Raw genomic sequence first — 17,489 nt, 5'->3', positions numbered from 1 at the left:
AAATGTCATGCAAGCTGTGTAAATGTATTCTACTCAACTTTTATTGCTTCTTTTCTTTCTAATTTAGTAACATTTGCACCAGGAAATATATTTGTGAATACTTACTAAAAGACATCTTAAAAAGGAGGGAAAAAAATATCATTCATTCAAGAGCTAACTTATGTAAGAATACTTCTTCACAAGTTGAAAAGATAGGCAGACAAACAGAACTGGAAAAAGCTAGCATACTTTAAGAACCACTACTGCATAAAGAAAGGGTAAGTTTCATTTTCTGAACAGCTAACTCAGCAGTATGAAAGTGCCTGGCAAAATTGTGACCTAATTTTATGTCTGCATTTCACAATGAACAGTTTCTTCAATCTTCCTTAAAATCACCATTGGAATTCATTTCAATATCGCTCTGACATCTAAGATGTCCACTGCCATTTAATATGTTTGACATAAAAAAATATATCAGAAACTACAAGACTCTACACTTCTCTTTTCCCTGTGTGTTTCACTGAGAACAAAGATAATTGCTGGCAACAGGAAGTAATCCAAATCTTCTCCTCTCCTAGATATTTTTATTCATTTGACCAAAATATTCTGCTCTGTCCAGTTAAAAGCCATCCCATACATACTGCAGTTTTAAAGGTTTATACCTTAGAAAAGCCACAAAGAGTCACCATATCATTTGAAGCCTACAGTAACTAAAAAAAAATGCGGAGACAAAAATGGTGGGATTAACTCATGCTTCACGTTAAGGTTCATCACAAATGACAGGTCAATCAGTTATATCAAATGAAAGAATTCTGCAAACAAGATCACTTTTACAACAACAAAATTAAAGTTACAGGTTCCCAGTAGGTGGTTTGCAGAAATCTAGGTATTTCAACCAGGAAACATCCCCAGAGTAAAGCCTGGGTCTGATCAAATCAATTTATTCAGCCATAGAAGTGACAGACAGAAAGAAAAAGGCCTATTATTGGAAAACCAGGCCTGCCTATGAAGAACTGGAGGGGAAAAAATAACCAACCTGTCCAATGATTCTACCCAGCAGAGTCCAAATGCCTTGCCCTTCACTTCGCAGTTTTCCATTCATATTTTGTAGCTCTTCCAAGGACTCACAAAGCTGAAAAAGTAAGAAAGAAAAAGAAAAAAAATAAGGCCAGGAATGAAAATCCATTTATTTAATAAAATTCATTCAACCTCTTACCTATCTAGACTATGTTATTTATTGTGGGATTAAAAAAAAACAACGGAACTCATGTCAGTATAGCTGAGACAAGTGCAATCACAGTTTAACAGACCTGATGAAAACATGGGCAGCCACCTGTTTTGTAAAGATCTGAGGTGTTTCAGATTGAAAATAAGGTTTCATGCAGTTAATTAGAAAGGAAAATAAAATACAGCAACATCTTCCTCGTGTTATCCTTGTGTTACTTAAGCAGTAAGATTGTAACAAGTAACCATATAAATGAATTAAAGCTCTATATTGCAATACCTAAGAACACTTACTCAATCACTCTCATAGAAAGAGATACAATTTGTTAAAGAAGGTACACAGAAAAAAAGGTTTTATTCTCCTAGAAGAACTGCTGGTTAACACCAGCTTATACAACCTATTAATTTGGTTAAAAGTCAAATCTCCTTCTCCTGTACCATGTTTGGGCAGTTCACAAGGACCTGTTGCTTCATTTCCATGTGTTCTCAACACACCCCCAGAATTAGTAGCAACCCTATTTTCTGTCACCACTAACAACAACATGACAGGTTGCTGAATTCAGCAATAATTGCAGCATGTCATCCATCACAAAAAATACAGAATTCCTATGTTGCATTTTAAAATATTTAAAAATAAAAATAAATAATATTTAGTAAAAATGGAATCAAAATGGAATTAAAATTATTTTTTAACCATGACAACGAGTTAATAAAAAAAAAAATTAAGCATTTGGGGGAACAATGCCATCATTTGTGGGCCTCAAATTCCCTAAGCTCAAACAAAACCAGCAAGGGACACTATGGATGTGTGAATACTCACTATTTCAGCCTGAAAAATTAGCCAAATCATTAAATCTAGGATGAACACAAGTGGAGTTGGAATTAACATAAATAAAAAGTCTTGTCAACACTCCTGACAACCCTACATTCCCAATTATCAAGTAGGGTTCCAGAGAACCAAGCAAGTCTAAAAAGAACCTAGAACTACACACAAGCAAAGCAAAGCAAAATAAGGGGTGATTGGTGTGGTGACAAAATCTGTTGTCTCAAAGTCTCAAATTAAATGCATATAAAGAATGAAAACCAGAAGGGCCTTAAGACACAGTTCGTTCATGAGGGACCTGTCTGTTCATGTGCAATTTGTTACTGCAGCTTGTGGTGAGGTCAGTTAAAGAACTTGTGCCTAGCCAACATATGACACTTTAGATGTAAATTCTATTTGTGTGGGGGGCTGCAGACCATAGAATATTTTTAAAAGAAGAAATGTATTTTTAAAATGTTACTTTTAAAGAAAGAATAGTTTGTGACTTTCTTTCCAAGTCATTTTGTTTGGAAAGAAAAAAGCCATCGAGGTTAACAGTAGCAATATTAAAACAGTTCAACAGCTTATTATCCCTTTTTCTTCACCTTATTATACTCCACATGAAGCTTTTCTTGCTCATTTTCTAATTTATCCTTGATATTCTTCTGTTCAGCCATATTCTCCTGGATTTGAATCATGCGCATATTTCTCTCTATTTAAAAGAAAACTGCATTATTTCCAATCCTTGGATATATTATCAAGTTTTATGCACTGAAAAAAACAGAAGCAATAAACAACAAAACAACAACAAAACTACAGCCTGTAGGTTGATTACACAGACTAAGTAGAATGAACAGTCAAGACATTTACATTTTGCTGCACAAATAGTAGTTATTTAAATGGTGAGCTTTGATCAGCCACTGGCAAACAGTCCCAAAGTCACACAATTCCACATAGAAATGGAGGAAAACATAAGAAAAAAACCTGATACCAAAAAGGTACCTAAACTTCCACTCCCTTCTTAGCAAAGTTAAGCCTCCTGTTTATATTGGACAGATTTTCTTCTTTTCTAACATGTAACTAACTTTCTGTGTAAACAGAGATACCAAGCAATAATATACCTGACCTAAAATGAAGCCATCACTCATATTTATCTATTAATAACAATGAAATACAAGTAAAATAAACAAGCCAATGAATTAGCACAGTACAAATACAGCAAAGTTATGATTCTTCGTTGAGAAAAATACGCAGTTTTCATCCTTACCAAGATAGTAATTCACAAAATCAGCAGTGAGAGCTGGTTGTTTATGTTTTCTTCTTCCATCAACACTGGAACTAGTATCTGAAGTATCCACCGGAAAAATGTCTGTACTAATTCCCATTAATTCGGCTTTGCGCATAAGCTTACGTATGGCTGAGGCACTGCTAGTAAGTGGTCGTGGCAGCTTCTCCCTGGGAACCCAGGCCTGAGGCCTGGTGGTGCGGGCCAGCTCCGCCTTGGCACGGTACTGCTGCAGCCTGGCATTGATTCGAGCCTGCAACAAAGAATTCCATATATTAAAAACACGAGGAAACATTTCATGATTGGTATTGAGTTACATCCTTTTGGAACATACCAGCATTTTATTTTCATTTTAAAAACCACATGATCTAATCAATGCTATTTTCATTCCGGAACTCTACAACTCCAGAAACTGCTACTGATACAGACATTTCATTTTACCTCAAAACACATACCCAAATAATATTATCCTTTCACTGGGTTTTGGAGCTATGCACAGGATTCTTGATGAGGTTTCCCTGCCAATGAAAGTAACACAAATGACTGCTGGCTTTCAGACAGCCCCTTCTACTAATGATGATTTGATGGGACTGTGAAAACTCACTACTGGGAAAAGCCTTGGCTGACCTATCAACAATACATTTAGATACACTTTAATTGGTATCTATGAGAGCAATAAAAATTGATGAAAAGCATTTTTGCATTATTTGACATCCTTTCGTAGGAACTCCTTTCTTAACTCCGTATCTCTTTATAGATGTTAAACTAGCTGATTATGTGCCAAACCCACAACCCAAACAGAAGTGAAGTAGCCAAGAGAAGCTCACAATATGTATTGTTGATGACATCTGTATATTTGTGACCATCTGGGAGCTCTACACCAGAAGATCAAGTTGTTACTGACAGTTGGAAAACACTGTCTTGCAGGAACTCTATGTAGTGGTAATTCTGGCAGAAAATTACATCAACATACAAATCTTCAAAGGCAAAACTCCATCTATCACTTAGAAGCTGTTTACTTGCCTGCAAAAAGAAGAAACTAAACTAATCCAACTGCCCCACCATATGGTATGAGATACTCCTGACAAAAGCAAAAAAGCATGCATATATATACATGCTATGGTTAAGGAACTTCCCTGATTACAAACAGAATCATTGAAGGTCATGTTACAAAGAGTTTAACACATGCTACCTTACTAGGTCTTGAACATTAATGACCAAGAAACACAGCAAATGTGGCTTGGAAGCCAGCTCCAACCCCAAGGGCTTTTGTCTTGGACCCACAGCAGCAACAGATCCACCTATAGCCACCATCTCGTTTTTTGTCCACTGGAAGGATGGTTTATAGCTTCCTCAGCTAAGATGCTTCTTTACTGATTACATGCTCAGTTCTGAAACCCTTGGGGTCATTTAAGACGTCACACAACTGTATACTCAGAGTCTTATTCCAGAAACAGATGACAGATTGGAATGATTAATGTCTAAATAGAAACCTGAACTCAAGTTACTTGCATTTAAGTAATTTGCAAGTATATACTTTACTCAAGGAATGTAATTTTTCTTTATTGATAGAAAAAAAGTATTTCAATGTAGAAAATCTTCCAACAATCAGTAACAATCTTAGAGAGATTTCTATATTATACTCTTCAGAGGGATTTACTTTCTTGGGCCACATGACTTGCCAGATTATTGGCTCAGTTATTCCTGTCTGGGCTACAAAGCACCAAATATCTTTTTTTTTTTTTTTTTTTCCTTCAAAAGATCACCTCAAAAAAAACATTTTCACAATATCAGATAAATTACTTGTATGACTGCATGCTTATTTATGTTAGTTCAATGTTTGCAAACCTTAATTAAGCCTACAAACTCCCCTGGAAGTGAGCTTTTGTATGCATTCATATATACACAGTATATATATGTAGAAATATATTTTTTTTTCTTAAGTATTTTTTCCAGACTAAGCTGTCTCAAGATTCTTATTTCTCAGACAAAATCCCAATTTAACAAAGATGGTTGAATTTACCAGTGGGATTTTGATTTCCTCCTACAGACAACATATGGTAAGGTAAAGCGTGAATTTATACATACTTTTGTGTCAACTCCCCAGGCAATTCTAGTATGTATTAAGCACCCCTTACAGTTCTGCATTTCTAAAAAGGCACAGAAACCACTCAAAGACAAACAATTAGTTCATAAAATCCCAATACATACAAATGAACACGGAAATGTATTTTTCAAGAATCCAATCTGTTTCCATCCATGTAAATCCAGAAACACACAAAATACTAATGCACACTCCTACATCACCAGAGCCATCAACAGTGAAATCAAGTGGTTTGACAAAAAGTATGAAAGTCATCAAATTTGTATCAAGGCACTTATGACACCATACCAAGTAACTCCACCTGCAGTTTTCATCATTCATTCTTTCAGTTTCCAAACATTTAGTCCGAATAATTTAGATTAAAAAATCTAAAGCGTCTTGGTTTAGGGGAAAGAAGGGTAAGAGACTGAAATGCTGGGAACTTACCAGCATTACCAGCACCACATAACAAATGACTGAAAACAAAGCTAATAAGCCCTGTTGGACTCAAGCTGATTTTGCACAACCAGCACCTACCATTATATTAGGTAGTATTCCTATTATTGTTATTTCTCCACTACACAGGTGCATTTCACATATTTGAGAGCTGAGTGTATTCAACAAGAATTATGTAACCAGGTTTAAATCAAGTTACACAGAGTTCAATACCCTACAGAAATATTTTATTCAAAATTCTTGTACGATAGAGTTTGCTCATACTCATTCTCAACTGCACAAGCCATTTTAAATTAATATTCTCTACTCCTATTCAAAGGTCTCTGAAGAACTTGGAAGGTATGATTTTTTTTTTAAAAATAAAAGGTTTGATGATATGAAGATTTGTTTTCTAATCATTACACTACAGTTGTCCTTTCAGAAAAAAAGTTATTTCTCTCCCATAACTGTCTTCCATTATTTACAGCATCTGCTACCTTCTACAACAAATTAGGCAGGATTCAGTTAACAAGTTGCTTTTCTACACAGGTATGATTTTTCCACAGAATAAAGTACTAACTAAGCAGTGAAAGCAAAGTCTGCCATAAATTCCTCAGAATCAGAAAAAATCATAAAGTACAGGCATTAAAACATACCAAAGTACACAGATTCCTGAAGATTGAAACCTCTGTATCAACAGGACATATAGCAGTTGAGCTTTTGCAGTAATAGTTTTTACATGGATCTGCCACTAGACAGTGATAGAGATGTTACCTGAGATTCTCAGATGACTCCCACTCAGCAGCACAGACCCATTTTCTCTACCTACGTAGTTATTCTTCTAGGAAATCTTTACTATGAAAAAACCCAGCACACAGAATTCTACTTAGGCCTACAAAAAGTGAAAAAGTATCTAACAAGAAAAAGACTTAGGGAAGTTAAACTCTTCTGCCAAGTTCAAGATATTAGTAAGGGGAAAAAGTGGATTTTTACTGAACTTTGAAGTAGAATTATGCTCAGTTTCTTGTCAGGCTGTCATTTTTGTTAAGAATCTTGAAGGAAATGTTTAAAAAAAAAATCTATGAATCACACTGAAAATATAATTATCAACTTTTTGCCACAAAACCAAAGCAAGATTTTTCAATTCAGACAGGCATAGATAGGTATGCCTATTTGATAATTAGTTTATTGAGAAAAACCTACAATGCTATGTTAAATAACCATGCATTATCAACGTATTTCACATTTCATTTCCTACTATACTAACAATTTCCCATCTTTTCCATTTCTTCCTTGTTTAACATGGATGATTAACACAGACGGATTTGCATTATTAACACAATACCTGAGCTTCTGGTGAGAGCTGTTTTTCTCTTTCCTGCAAGGACATTTTACAGTAAGACTGTAATGCCAAATAATTCTTCCGCTTCCATTTTCTGTCTAACCTGTCCGCATGCTGTTTACAGTAAGCAAAAAAAGGGTCAGCTATATCCTGTTTCAGAGAAAACAAAGGGGAAGGAACAAAAATAGAGTAAGACACACAAGGCCAAAAGGCTCTGAACAGCACAAACATTCTGGCAATCAGTTCACATGTTGAAATAGACATGTTTTTAAAAACAACTAATATGACTGTTTCTAAATCAATTTTGTCATGTTGATGTAATTTACCATATAAAGGGGTTTTCCATTGTTTTCACTGCATGATCATAAACACTTTTTAAAGGCATTAACTATTTAACTCTTTACTGTTCAATCTTTGCACTATTTTCTCATTCCCAGAAAAAAACACAGAAGAAATTCCTAACTACAAATCTCTTTAACATGTAACATGTATCGTTAACTTCCTGTTGCTTCGCTGTCTCTTGCGTTACTTCCTACAAGGGGTTAACAATTCTGAATAATACAAAAGGCAATATATTTGGATTTCTCAAATGATTTTCCAAATGTTTTTGGTGGCTATACCTCCACGTGATTTATCATCTCTCATATGTTTTTTTTCCCCTATATTTCATTCTTCCCTCCATCAGATCTGCCTGTTATCATGGCTGTAAGTTTACAGCAACTTTTAGCACTTGCAAACCCTGCAAGCAGACTACAAATATCGTGCCATGAGGAGATACAGTTTGAGAAGTATAATTCATTGACAGTGTATTTTCAAAATCGTAAAAACATCATCATAAATCTGTATACTAAGAAGAAAAACTTACAGCAGTTTTCCTTCATACAGTAATAAAAATATTAATAATTTGCCTATCAAATTTTCCTTTACTCCACCTATAACACACAGATCAATAAAATCTACACAGGCTTTCCCTAAAAACATACTTTATTTTTATTTAGATTTTCATAGCATGTGACAACTTCCAAAAACTAGCAGCACTCTAAAATCAGATTGTGCTAGGCCTTGATTAAAAATATTTGGTTACAGAAAACATGTAAAAAAATGTTAAGGTGGAAAGGCAAGTAAATGCATATGCCTAGAAGAAATCCATACAGAGCATTTGAAGAATTGATATTACACATAATTTATTAGGGACAACAACGAGGTAATTGGGCTATCTTCCTAGTTCCTAGTTCTATTTCTCACAGAAGAAATTATTTTTGTGATTCCTTTAAGAATCACTTAGTGGTCCACTGTTTTCAGAAACAGAAGCAGAAGTAATGCTTGTTTGTGTGTTACCTGTTGTACTTCCTAAGGTAATGAGAAGTTAAACTGTGCAGCTATGAACATGACAGGCTTAATCCAAATGTATCAGGAAGAATTTTGGCAATATGCAAGTACTTCTATCATAAAAATGAATTTGGAAGTAGGAATTTCAAATCTAAATCGTTTTAATATTATTACAGGAAGGAAACTGGTGATATTAAAAAGTTACCAGTACGTTATAAATATTTGCTTTTAATTCTGATTCCCAAGACTAATGTTACCACAAGGGATGTCATATACCTGTACTGCAATTTCAACAAAATACTGGAAATCATGCATGAAAAAATGGCATTAGAAATGTAGTTAATTTCTCAAGACACTCCTATTGGGTAAGAAACAGAGATTACCAGACTGCACAAACAGCTAGGTAAAGCATGTCAGTTTAGGTGAACTTCAAGAATTAGAGTTACAATTCATGTCTGTATTGACTGTCGGTCAATTAAGCCAACTTTCGTATTAACCCTCTCTATGCCTTTTTCCAGACTATTTCAAAAGGTGCTCAGAGTGATCTGATGAACACAGAGCCTTCCCTGGACAGTCCTTTTACCCAACCTATGACTGGCTACTGATTTACAAAAGGTTTGCTCAGAGTTACTGAGCAAAAAAGGCACAATCTCAGATAGTCTTCACAAGCTTCTGATACAACTCTTTTATTCTACCCTTTCCATAGCTACCTCTTCTGCTGCCGCTTCCGAGAGGAGACCTTCCTTTTGAGCGCAAGTCACATGGAAATAAGCTCTGCACATCCCAGCATCACAACTAATGCATACACCAGTTCTGGCAAAACGAGGATCTTCACAAAAACTGCATTCCTTTATAAAGAAGAGTGGAAAATACCACAGTAAGTATTTCAGGTGCATTTTTCCTAATATTTGATAATTTATATCTTACATATAAAAACCAAACAGGTAGGTTTAACTCATGTGGTACAGAAATCAAGTATGCTGCTGGCAGTTGACACTACTTAAAACTTCACCCATTCCCAACCCCCACTATTAATTTCATTTTCAACAAATAATAGAAAAGTACTTTAACAACCTAAACAGTATGTCAGATGAATTTTGATATGAACTTTGATGTCTCCTATTCCCCTTCAGAGCAACAACTAAGTACCACCCAAGGAACTGATGCACAAGTAATTATATAGAGTATGGTATCATGAAACACCACTACTGCTCAGCAAATGTTTGCTTGTTCAACAAGTTTAGAGGACAAACAACAAGAGCAGTGCTCTGGATAGCTGAAACCCATAGATAATTACATAGATGTCCTCTGATAAGCAGCAACTGAGGAGTAAACGTGATAACGCAGAAAGAAATACTCAAGAACTGTAAATATCAATAAAGAAGGTTGTGATTCACTTAATTACTGCACCATGGTTTCAGCTACATGCATTCTAGGCAAAGCTGTTTGCCACACAGTATACTGACATCCCCTAATGTGGCCTGGAAAAAAAACCAAACTTATTTTTCAGCCAGATCAATTCCTCAGTCTGTTTCACCACAAATCCATAACAAACAGCTGTGCCAGCAACCTAGAATGATGAGTACATAAGCAGGAACAAGCAAATGGGAACACGGGCTGTTTAAGCAGTGCTGCTATCCAGTGCATAATGATCTAAAACTATACAGGCACGCATTTCTTAATCTCTCACACAATGAACATAGAGCAAAGCTCTGTATCACCTACAGAAAATATTTCCATCCAGAAAGTTTAACAGCAACACAAAAGACTGGCAAAGAAAACTCAGTGATTGAAGTATCTCAGAATGCTACATGCACTACAGTAGAAGGGCACCCTTTAGCTGTGTAACAGCAGCAGGTAACAGATAACAAATGAAGTGGAAAAGAATATTATGTTAAGCTGGTTTTGCAGGGTGAAATTTAGCTATGTAAGCTGTAACTTTCGCACCTGATACAGCAAACAGTGTTTGTTTACAGCTCTGTGAGAGTAACGAGTCCTCCTCTGTGCACTTCACTTTCATCTTACTCACAGTAAGAAAATACACGCAAATTCTTAGCCCTGCTCCTATACAACACTCATTAATAAAAAAAAAATTAAAAAAAAAGATTCATTGCAACAAGAGTCTGTAAGGTTTTGGGAGTCAGCTCTGACTTTTTTATACAAACATTTCTAAACAATGCTGAATACCTCAGCAGACCCAGGATGAACATGCTCCTGGATACAGGTATGTTGTACACAGGCAAACCAGTAAGTTTTAAATTATTTTTTATATTATATGTGTTTTTTTTAAATGCACTACGTATTTTCATTTAGTATTCAACCTGACAAACTGACATTCCAGAAAATGAAATTAACTATGCAAAAATGAAGCCTTAGAGCAGTAGTACAACCGCCTTCCCTCACATGAACCTCATAGATACGGCTTCTCCACACCGCTTCCATTAGCTACAGAAACAGTATTGAGCAAATTGCTGAGTGCTGTCCTCTGCCCATTGCAATGGTTTTCTGTATGGTTTGTGCATGATCATTTTTCATATGGATTGAAAACATTTACATGTAAAACCATTTTAATTTTAAAGCCATTTTTCTGTACAAGCTGAGGCCTCATGTTGTGGATTTTTTTAAATACTGCTTTGTAGCAACCTTCTTGTATGCATTCTAGCTTGTAATTATATAGACCCTAAAGTAATTCTTACTGAATGTACATCTGTTGCTATCCTAATCAACCTAACCTTCCATTTCTCCATGTAATCCTCTTCACTTTCCATCCATATTTTGGCAATCTGCTACTAACTAATGTTAAAAGAAAGTAATTAGCACCTGTGTAAAACATAAAGGAAATTAGGGGGAAAACAGTGACAGAAATTATGGAGAACAGGGGTTAAGAAAAATGCAAAGAAAGAGAGAGGACAGAGCAATGGTATAACAAACACGAACAAAGTTAATCTCATTTTTTAGTCCTGAGCCTCACTGCAATTGGTATAAACAAGAAAAATAAAGCTGAAGATATGTGTTATTCTATCGTATGTAAAAATGTAAAATAAATCTACTTGTTGGCAGTACATCTCTTCTAAACTTACCTTGGCACCGTACTTTGAATAATTCATTTCCGTAAGTGTTACTGGCCGCAGTTTGTCAATATCTCCAAATGCCACTCCTGGAACATAGAGGGCACAAACAATATGGACCCACCTAAAACAGCAGATAAAATTAGGTTACTGTTATCAACATTTTGATCTTATATTATACTCACCATTTGCAGATTTCAAAGTGCCTTGTGAATAAATGTTACAGAAACTAGAAGCAACGCGTCTGACGCTAAGTACATTAGAAGGAGGGAAAGAAGGCACATTTGGAATTCGGCAGCTCACACACTGAATCATAGAGTAAGGCCTTTCAAAGCCACTGGGATGGCTCTGCCTGTCTGGATCAAGGGCTGGCACCACCTTTCTGTTCTGATGGCTCTCATGTGGGGCTCCACACCACTTTTCACATAGCATGAAACGTACATGAAGGTGTTGGTATTACTTATAAAGCTAAGGCAGACAGATACTTTCATGATGAGGCAGAGGGTGGAAAGGGGAGGTACAAAATCATACAGGTAGTCACAGCAACACTAAGCTCTAGCCTGAGGGGCATAAAATGAGAGACAGCATGAAGCTGGACTTCAGTGTCTAGTAATTAAATATAACACGATGGTGGTAAAGGCTTCAGCCTCAAGTTTGCCTTTGACAGACATCTTCATAAACTTCCTGAAACTCTGCCTGCTAGCAGAAGATAAATTTTCTTCTTACACAATGAATGCTTTCTAAAAGATTCAACTCTCATTGCCACAAACCATCAGTTAGTGACAAACTCAAAATCTGCTCTACACAGCATGCATGACTCAAATCACCTGAGACAAACTACTCCAAAAACCAAAGTGTTCCTCCCCAAAATAATCTTTCTGTTTTATCAAAATTCCTGAAACTATTTGCTAACCCTCCGTAAGTCACTAGGGGGGAGTAAATTGTCATAGACAGGTCAAGATTGCTACTTTCTATTATCTTATAATATTCAAGAAAAAAGCCTTTCAATTGCAGAGGTGTGTAGATACCACTTCGAACCTACAAGCTCCCAGGTGACACGGGATAGAACTAGAGACTTCAAGCGTAACTGAGCTGTGTTTGACCCCTAGCAAGCACGTTACTTTGGCATTTTATGATCTTCCCAGTCATTAACTTTTAACAGTAAATATATCACTAGTGAAGACTAAAACTTCTGTTCTGTTTTAATAGAATTACAGAATCTACTCTCTGTATTCAAGAAGACTCGTGATGCACTTCTGAAACACTTCTTCCCTTAGCTCATTCATTACTCACATACTGCAATTTTCCAATCTCCTTAAATATCAGAGGTTCAGCAAAGACCCGTTACCATCTACTTAAATTTGCATCCATGCTGCTGTGCCATTTTTCCCAATCTTCTACAACTGTTTCACCTCTCTCTTCTCCCTCTTGCTTGTTTGTGTGTAAATTAAAAAAAACTCAGTTGGGACCAGAGCAATATGTTCCTGGTTTCAGCTGCACTTAAACAGCATGTTTATTAACCTGTTATTAACTGGCCGTCTACAGATGAGAGAAATACTGAAACTGATGGTTATACTAATCAGGAGCTACATGTAACCTTGATTTCCCATGTTTCCCAAATCTGCATGTTTCTCATCAGTGGTCCTTTGACCTACAAAGGTGGAATTTACCACATTCAGTAGTATTAAGTTTCATTTTAATTATATATTACTCATATGTCTAAACAGAAATTCAAAAAAAGCAAGATCTGAAAGGTTCAGTAGCAAGCTCAAAAATACATATACATTTTAGTCTTTACAATAGAAAACAATGACCTTGTAATATACAAAATTGGTGGACAGACTATTTATTTAGCCCTTTCCCCCAAAATAGTCCATAATAAGAACTGAATAACAGGAAAATCCCAGTAAGTTAGAAACTACTTAGAAAGCCATTAACTCACTTCACTCTATAAGAAATTTCTCATTAAATCTAACATAAGCCACAGCACTGACTGATCCAGTGTCATATATGACAAGATCAGTGTATTTGAAAATAATTTTTTTACCCTATTGCTAAAACAATCAGGCTTGAGAGGCTAAATGGTATATTCCCTTTAAAACATAAAAATTTAAAACCAAAGAGAATAACGTATATCCCAAATACACACTTACATGCAACAACTGCATTGCTTTGCCTTTACAGATTTTACTAGGGTTCTCCACATCCACAAAATAGTTTGGTCACAGCACTGTAACTACTAGAAGACTCAAAGAAAATTTTAATTTTAAAAACTAGTTACAACCTTGTCTTTAAAAAAGATGGTACAAACATGACACCATGCTATCTGCCAGAGAACAAGCTGAGATACTCGAGTGTTCTGCCAAACTTCTTGCTGCTCAGACAGGGAATAAAGCTCATCACTGTACTTACTTCAGCATAAACACTCCAGCATGCCAGCACAACCCTCTAACTTAATACAATGTTATATGCAAAAAATAAGGTTCTCCTCATTAGTATATAAAAAGCACATCTTCTGTCTGCCTCCCCACAAAAGCAATGGAGGCACAAGAAATTCCTGCGAGGCAGCAATAGAGCATCTGGTACCATCTCTGCCCCTCCACACTATATCCAGAACTGGCAATAGTTTAGCCTAAATCACTACCACACATTTATGAAATGATCTTCTACAAAAAGTGCCTATGTGCATATATGAATGTGTATTTTGGTAAGTATGCATTTACCAAAATAAATACCTCATTTAAATGAGCATATTCTACTCATTTTCAAAAGGAATCAAAATTCTTTTTTAAAAAAGCAAATACCACACACAGAGAATGAGACCTGTAATCTTGAGATAAAGAGACTGCCTGTTTGTAAACAAAAACCATCTGAATTCTGTAGGGCTTCTTTTCAATACTCTTCTATTGATTCAAAATGTATTACATAGAACAAATTTGTATAAACAGAAGTAATATATCTCCATAATTACTATTCTTAACGAAAATCCAAGGTTCTGGTTGGAGATTTTTGATAGCAAGTTTTAATGCAGCCTCCTAAATGTACCCTCCAAAGTTCAATATAAAGATACACATCTTCTACAAGCAGCTGCTTCTCAATTTAATTTGCACAGTTTTCTTCATGCTCCACTGGTGTATTAAATGTTGCTGCACTCTGTAGGAGTTTATCTATGATAAACCCAACAGCTGGCTGCTTGCTTCATACTGACCTTCTCAAAATGTGCTAGTACATGTCACCCAAGTATTAGAGTATTACAGATTTAAACTGCCATTTCAGTGTGATTGGCACACAAGTGCCTCATTTCTTTAACCACCTATACATGAACTCAGACCTGAATCTTTATTAAAAAAAATACACAAGTTAGTCAAGTTCACAGCTGAAGCAATTTCAGCTGCTTTTAATACCAGTTCTAAATATTTTCCTGCTCATTTGTTTAGCTGCACATGTTTTAGAAGCTTGTAATTAAGACAAATTGGATAATCAAAGAAGAATAATCTTCCTTGTTACTCTACCATCCATTTAGCTTGGAGCAATGATGACAGATGTTGATTAAAGAAGAAAAATTCCATACCGAAACAGGGACAGAATTCATATTCTTGGATAATAGTATTTTGAGAAATAAAATTTCATAAATTCACATTTATGCTTGTGAGTCTGAGAGGTTAATGTACAGAGGCTTGTGGTGAGAAATTAAGCACCTCATTATGCTAATGATTCACCTTTCACATAGGAACAGAGAAATTATTCCAACTCGATTATGAAGAGAAACTGAATAGGTTTGGTTTGTGTAATTTCCAGTACTGATGCACATGAAGAATTTATTTTTAAAGGTGGTAAGGGGATGGAGAACAATGGTGAGTTCAAGGATTCTGTTATTCAGTAGTGGCTCTCTGTTAGTATTTCAAGAGAAGAACTGAACTGGGTTGCAGTTTACCGAGTACAATCAAAACATAATGGACGTTGCCTGCCCCAAGACCCTACTCTTAGCCTATATTGCCCCATTACCCTGGGGAATTCAAATTTGTAAATACATGGTAGAAAGAACGAGAGCACAGGAATTTTCACATGATAGTTAGTATTTGTTTTTCCTATTACATAACCTCTATTTATTTGGCAGAATACACTTATTTACAATAGTCATCACATTATCTAGCAAGTAAAAATAAAATAATAATCATAACAATTTATTGTGTTAAAGCCTACAATCACCAAAGCAAGCATGTGCTCCTGCACAGAGAATCAGTGTCACAGAGAAAACACCTCTACATTACCCAAAAAGCATACCACCACTTTACAAGAAGAAATTTAAGCAATTTTTAAAATGTTGACTGTAGTTTCTATTATGGTTATACAGGAAATGACATATGCAACACTTAAACTTACTTACAGAACACAGGAATAAAAAGATTGAAATAAAATTTGCCAGGTGATACTGATTCTCACATTTCCTGTTAGACAATTGACTTTAGTCTTTAAAAACATTTTTTTCCATATAGCAGCATTATTATTAAAATAGAAAACAGAACTGAAAAGTACAATTTAACTGTTTAACAGCTTTATAAGGGAGACGCACAGATACTATTGAACCTAAGACAGACCAGGAACTGAGAATCTGAATCCTGGAAGTATTTAAAAAGAGTAACTGCTCCTACGGGTTCAACATCACTCACTACAAATCCTGACTCACTTGTGTTACTTGTTTATTTTAAAAACAGCACAGTATTTTCCTCTACTTTCATTGTTTCCCCTCTAAAAGATGCATGTGGAAGACATGAAGGGACAAAAAGATCTGTTTTTGCAGGCTCTATGTGTATCTTTAAAATGCATCTCAGCTACAAACTGAGAAGTTCAGCTCAGTGTACATTCAGTGGAGAAAGGTAGATGCCTCCAAAGGTTACTGCTGGCACCTGCATTCAATGATCAAAGTTCAGTGTTATGAATACCCTCATTATCTCTTTATTCCCAACACAAACTCAAAATGTTTTTGCTATCAGGAAAAAATACAAACTAAGGGAGAAATGCAACGCAAGGGGATGTACAATTTAATTCACACAACCTGAATCAACTTACGACATTTTAATACCATATTTAATTTTCTGAAGACAGACAACTCAGTATATCAAAAAAAGCTTTCCTAAACATCATCTTCAGCTCAGCTGAGCTTTTAATGATGGCAGGACCAGATCGTTACAGGATTAGCAACAGTAAAGTCTGTAAGACTGAAAAAGTAAAAATAATAAAATAAAAATACGGCGAACACAAAGGAACTAGGGGAAAAAAGCAAGGGGAAAACGACAAATATGGATATGCTTACACACACATTCCAAGACAGCCGTATACTGAAGTGATAACATATACAAGAGCTTACTAACACAGATGGTAAGATTAAACTTTTACTTCATTTTAACTCAGTTCCTAGCTTTTGTGCAAATCTAATTAGGGAACCCTTCACAATGAGTAGGAAAAACCATGAAGACCACTACAAACCAGTGGGTGAAGAAAGAGTGAGCACATGGTTGTATTTTGTGATTTGTTAGTACAGAAGACATTGCTTTAAAATATATAGCTAAGTGTAAATAGTAATGTGTTTATGAATTCATATTAAAAAACACAAAAGGTTTTACAGTAACACATGTTGACATTTCTAAATTTTAAAGTACTTAAAGTATATGTACCAATACTGAATATTTAACTGGATTCTTTCCAACTCATCCATCATCATCAGTGAGATACATCTGCAGACTTTTATATTTCTTTATCTCTAACAGATATGTTCAAACAGGATTAAGAAAGCTCCTCTTTCCTCTGAGCAGCATTACCAACTAATTACTGCCTTCCCTTGTTAGCAAGATCAATGGAAAGCTTATGACAGGCCCAGCATCTGAAAGCTTTGTATATTACCACACACCTGCAATTTCTATGGCTGTAAAATGTATGGAAAA

At 35.5% G+C, this 17,489-nt stretch overlaps 1 protein-coding gene across 13 annotated transcripts in view; it reads right to left on the bottom strand.

Moving 5' to 3' along the window:
• The window catches only part of PHF14 (PHD finger protein 14), a 168,253-nt gene that overhangs the window by 117,536 nt on the left and 33,228 nt on the right, over nt 1-17,489 (bottom strand). For all 13 annotated transcript variants that reach the window (XM_037382630.1, XM_037382635.1, XM_037382631.1 and 10 more), the window contains exons 6-11: nt 11,560-11,671; nt 9,190-9,327; nt 7,154-7,300; nt 3,273-3,543; nt 2,611-2,717; nt 1,016-1,111 (exon numbers count right to left, since the gene is read on the bottom strand). In XM_037382630.1, coding sequence (XP_037238527.1) covers nt 1,016-1,111; nt 2,611-2,717; nt 3,273-3,543; nt 7,154-7,300; nt 9,190-9,327; nt 11,560-11,671 — 871 coding nt within the window. The remainder of the gene's footprint in view (nt 1-1,015; nt 1,112-2,610; nt 2,718-3,272; nt 3,544-7,153; nt 7,301-9,189; nt 9,328-11,559; nt 11,672-17,489) is intronic.

Source organism: Falco rusticolus, chromosome 4 (genome assembly GCF_015220075.1).
Source record: "Falco rusticolus isolate bFalRus1 chromosome 4, bFalRus1.pri, whole genome shotgun sequence".
Lineage (NCBI taxonomy): Eukaryota > Metazoa > Chordata > Aves > Falconiformes > Falconidae > Falco > Falco rusticolus.
Note: the sequence above shows the minus strand (reverse complement) of the source record. Positions and strands in the feature narration are given on the sequence as shown.